The sequence below is a fragment of the Hetaerina americana genome, unplaced genomic scaffold, assembly GCF_022747635.1.
Source record: "Hetaerina americana unplaced genomic scaffold, ioHetAmer1.1.p SCAF_62, whole genome shotgun sequence".
In the NCBI taxonomy this organism is placed as follows: domain Eukaryota; kingdom Metazoa; phylum Arthropoda; class Insecta; order Odonata; family Calopterygidae; genus Hetaerina; species Hetaerina americana.
In genome coordinates, this window is record NW_027287228.1 from 1,398,469 (window position 1) to 1,403,783 (window position 5,315).

The following is a 5,315-nucleotide window of genomic DNA, read 5'->3' on the forward strand; positions in this document are numbered from 1 at the left end:
CTCAAAGACAGTCTAACGCAGCGTCCATTGGATTCAAGTGGTTTGCCATGACCACGCATTCTTGGCTGAGTTTTTTTTGTCTGATGTTCGTCGTTTCCCACCGGTGTTGGGAGGTGCCAGTGAAATTCTTGGCCCAAGGTGGAACACCCTAAGGTGCTCATAGTAAGCTTCATTATGAAAAAGGGACGTTTCAGGCGTGATATGGTGGAATATCATAATTAATTAAATATTGGCAATTTTCCACAAAATTATTTTGTGGAAAATTGCCAATTTTTAATTGGTCATTATGCATGTTCACCTATTCATTAAATCTTAAGAGGGACAGATAAATGTAATACCACACTTCTTGTCATCTTTCCTTGAAGACTCAATGTCCTGCTTGAAGACCTTGTCCTGTTTTCCATGAGTCTATAAGGCAGGCGACAGTACCCCGGACCATCGAGAATTTTCTGGACTTGGGGTGGTGTTCTTCCTTCATCAATAAGACTCTTGAGTTACCCTTCATTGCTGATAAGATCAAGAAAATACTGTTGGCCTCAACAGCAGATAGTATTCCATTCCACTCTCAGGTTAATATGAGGGCTGTCCCGAGAGTAACTTACGTTTCGGCCGAGCTGAGGTGGCGATAGGTAGAGCTATATCCACCATATTGGTGTGTCTAACTGTCCCTGCACTCTGTCTACGCATCCTGCTGCAGTAGAGCAGACTGTGATTCTTCTATTTTGCTCACATTTCCACCGGTGAAAATGAGCTTTGCAATAGAAAATCCTGCAAGCTGCTCAAACTTGACTTCAGACAGAACTGACTCCATTGTTACACAAAATGTCTGTCTTGTTCGACAAAATGCAACTGAATTACCTTGAGGATAGTGAAAGAAGCCTCATAATCAGAACAAGAGCAGTAGAATACCAGGCACAATACCCGTGAAGACTTGACACAAATCAGATTGATATGAAAATATTGAGTCCCATTCAGAGAAAACACTAAAAAGAAAAATTCCCACAGCACGATTGATTGATTGACCTTTCTTTACTTTTCTAAAACAACAACAGAACACTCATGAAAAGCTAACATTTCCAAATTCTATTAAAAAAATATATAAATATATATATGTACATATATATATATGTACATATATATACATGTATATTTTTTTAAGGTAATCTACCGGTCAAGGTAGGTTTTGGATGGACACAACTACCAAAAAAACAAGGTACCTGATGATGACGCCGTTGCATTGAAACCGGTAGTACGAATAAAAATTGTGTGGAAGTTACAAAGTATATTCATTTAAACTACCAAAAAAACATTTTATTACTCCAAACAAAACACAAAATCCAAAATCCATCTATCAGGTCCCTCTTCATCTCCGAGTACTTTCTTCCTCCCGTCCAACATCCCTATCCTGTTCCTTCCCTTTCCTCTTTTGCCCAACATTCTCCCCTCTATCACAGTCTTCAACATCCCGCTGCCGGTCAACACCCCCTTCATCCACTTTTCCTGCCTCCATAGGATTGCTACCAACAAACCCCTCTCTTCGCCCACCATACCAAGTACTTCCTCATTTGTTTTCTTCCCTGTCCATTTCACCTTCTCCATTCTTCTCCACACCCACATTTCAAAAGCCTCCAGTCTACGTCTATCCTCCTGCTTCAATGACCACGTTTCCGCGCTGTACATAGCTACGCTCCATATCAAAGTTTTTTCGAGTCTTTTCTTAACATCCTTACTCAAAGTCCCTGTCATCAACTCCCTCCTCCTTGTGAAAGCCTCTTTGCCTAGCGCAATTCTTCTCCTTACGTCCTTACTACTTTGACCGGGTTGGTCCAAAACACTACCGAGGTACGTAAACTGTTCTACCTGCTCTAGTTTTTGCCCTCCTATTTTAATGTTAAGCTTAGCCTTTTCCTTTCTAGAAAATCGCATAACCTTTGTTTTATTAATATTGATTCTCACCCCATACCTGTCGCACTGAATTTCCATTTCACTCAGCAATGCTTGCAATCCCTTGGCTGACGGACAAACTAAAGCTTGGTCATCAGCAAAACCTAACTGATTTTACAAATTCCCCGCCCACTTTCAGTCCTACCTCCTGTTCTTCCCAAGCCTCTTTAATCATTTCCTCTGCATACAGGTGGAACAGCAACGGTGATAATGGGCAACCGTGCCTTACACCTCTTCCTAACATTGCCCATCCGGACTACCCGTTCCCCACTCCTACCTGAGCAGTCTGACACAGGTAAAGGTTGCGGATTAGCCTCCTGTCCCTCCAATCTATTCCTATTTTCTGCAATATACTCATTAGTTTTTCCCAATTCACTCTATCAAACGCTTTTTCAAAATCTAAAAAACAGGCAAATACCTCCTGGTTGTGTTCTATATTCCTCTCCATTAATAATCTCATTACTGCAATGGCATCACGCGTACCCCTCCCCTTCCTAAACCCAAACTGATCATCCCCTAAGTAATCATTTGCCCTACTCTCTATCCTTTTGTTTATGATCCTGAGAACAACTTTAGTTGCGTGGGATATCAAACTAATTGTCCTGTAGTCCTCTCATGACGTGGCCTTTACCTTTTTCAGAATAGGAACTAAAACTGATCTCACAAAGTCTGCCGGCCAGATTCCCTCCTCATAAATACTACGGATCAGCCCATATAGCCTCTTCCTCCCACATTTTCCTAAGCATTTTAAAAGTTACACGAGAATGTTATCCACCCCCACGGCCTGATTTAGTTCCATCTCCCTTAATGCCCTTTCTATCTCATTGTCTAGTATGCCTCGACCTAAGCTATCTTCCTCTACGTCATGTTCCTTTTCAATGTCTAACTTTGTTGGTCTAAGCTCTTTACTATACAGTTCTTCTACATATTCCTTCCATCTCTCTTGGATCTTTCCTGTGTCAACTATTTCCTTTACTGCCTTATCTCTAACTGCTATCGTGGATCTCCTTTTCTTACTTCCCGATAAAGATTTAACTTTGCTGTACAGCGTGCTGATTTCACCCTTCCTCTGCAGACTTTCCATATCCTCGCACTGCATCTTCCACCATGCTTCCTTTGCTTTATTTGTTGCCCACCTCAATTTATTGTTTAATTCTTTGTACTTCATTTTGCCTAATTCTGTATTTACTTTCTTCCATTTTTGCCGCTCATCCATCTTTGTAATCATCTAATATATACCATCATGTAATCAATATATTATATATATATATATATATATTATATATATATGTGTGTGTGTGTGTGTATCATATATTATATATATATATATTATATATATATATGTGTGTGTGTGTGTGTATCATATATTATATATATATATCATATATATTATATATATAAATATATATATATATATATATATATATTTATTTATATATATCACCCTTGGCAGCTTTATTCACAGTGAGAAGGATAGTTAAATGCAGATGGAGACCCAAATTGGGAAACCTACCTCTGGAGTTTCCTCGGGGACCACTATGGGTATCCATGCGAAGTCTCGAGGAGTTGATAGTCGACGCGTGGATGCCCCTCCGTCGGGAAGAAGCGGTCCTCAGGTGCGACATGGCTCCGGCTCTGCAACCGAATCCAATCTACGGCCGTCTGAGGGCCGTGGGGATATGGTCACGCTTCGGTATTGAATGAGGAATATTTGGGTGCGAAGGGGAGAGAGGCGAAAAGGGTAGGTTTGAAAATGTTTGGCTTACCTGATTAGGGAAATCGAGGGCCCCCCAACGGTGGGAGACCCTGACGACCATTCCCACAGGCGCCCGAAAAGCGAAACGAGAAGCAATTGGCGGAAACCGAGTAGCGAATTCTTCGCCACAAACGCGATTCGCGGCGGAAAGATCGCGAAGGCCTCCGGGAGGCCTTTGAACAGAGCTGCCGAGCTCCAATATACGTCCGCGGAATAACGCGAGTGTCCTCGTTAAGTTAATTCGGTATCCGGATATGTAACACTTTACTTGGCCGTGGCCAAAACACGATTTCTAAACGTCCAGTTCTTAGTTCACACGAAATGCACTTATTTTTCGTCTGTTTGGTTTCCATTGCAGCTGGGAACCGAAAGATGCATCGCTGAATTCCACTTTTGATTTGGGGAAAACACTTTTTAGTCTAGGTTTCGATGAAACCCCAGTCCTGAGAACTTGGTCCACTCGGAGACTACGAAGGCACCACACAGAAGACATGGCTGCAGAAGTGATGGGTAGCGAGGATTCCTCGATGCCTAGGATCAGCACTCACAGCAGAGTATGATGGAAGAGCTTATTTATTTTAATTTACCGTAGACTTAGCACATCACGTAACTCTTAATCCCCATTAGTGAGAAATTACTCTTTAAATCGAGACAATCGATACTTCAAAATACCTCATTTGGTTGATAACTTATGAATTACGGCGAATCAACAATTCATCGTTCCAAATAGACCACGCCAATAAAAACACTTCACTAATGTTACCAATAAGATAAGGACTTAAGAACAACTATAACAAATGGAATAAGCAGGTACTTGCCTAGGGATACAAGTTACCCCTGGTAGCATTCAATAAATATACATAAAGGTAGAAGACAAAAAATTTAAGAATAATGCATAAAATTGCGCCTTACATTTAATTAGCCGTCCGTTTTGCTTGATATCAATATAAAGCACTTTGCTTCAATTTATTTCACTGAAAGTAAAAGACGCCATTAAGTCAGTGACTCCCCGGTTAGCTGCATAGTTGTTACATAGTACCGAAATTTGCCTCAGAGAGCGCTGCCCTCTGATGTTGTAGTTTCCACGGCTACCACCGTAAATAACTCTCTGGAATTCATCTCATTCCGATGTGGAAAACGCAAATACTTAACCATTTGGCTAAAAATACGTTCGTGAATAAATAAATCAGACTGTAGTCACTACTGAAGGAAATCGATTTTATTCTTACAAATCTTGCATAATAGTTTTGTTTCATTTCTCCATGGTAGGCCACGAAAAAAATCTGGTTCCTTCCAAAAATATATATCATTTAAATATTTTGTTCGCCTAAATGATCAACTTCAAATAAGCAAGTCAATGCCAGGGGATCGATTAGCCTCTTGGGTCGCACAAGCTTGTGACGCTAATGGCTTCATAGATAGTTGCAATTACGTATGTAAACAAAGATTCTCCATCCATATCATTAAACTCGGTGAGCTTGAGCGTAAGTCCTCACGCCATTGCCCCTAATTTCCTTATAAATTGGGGAGGAAAGCGAAAAGGGAATCTGAATATTGACATTCAGATGTTTTTGTTTCCAACGATTGTTTGTTCAACAAAAATGTAATCCTTGAT

At 40.6% G+C, this 5,315-nt stretch overlaps 1 protein-coding gene across 1 annotated transcript in view; it reads right to left on the minus strand.

The window, feature by feature from the left end:
• Positions 1–4,706, minus strand: part of LOC139695705 (serine/arginine repetitive matrix protein 1-like) — a 46,216-nt gene extending 41,510 nt beyond the window's left edge. Inside the window, exon 1 of the mRNA XM_071594489.1 lies at positions 3,458–4,706. Within this exon, the coding sequence (XP_071450590.1) occupies positions 3,458–3,569 (112 nt within the window). The 5' untranslated portion in view covers positions 3,570–4,706. The remainder of the gene's footprint in view (positions 1–3,457) is intronic.
• Between the last annotated feature and the right edge of the window lie 609 nt (positions 4,707–5,315).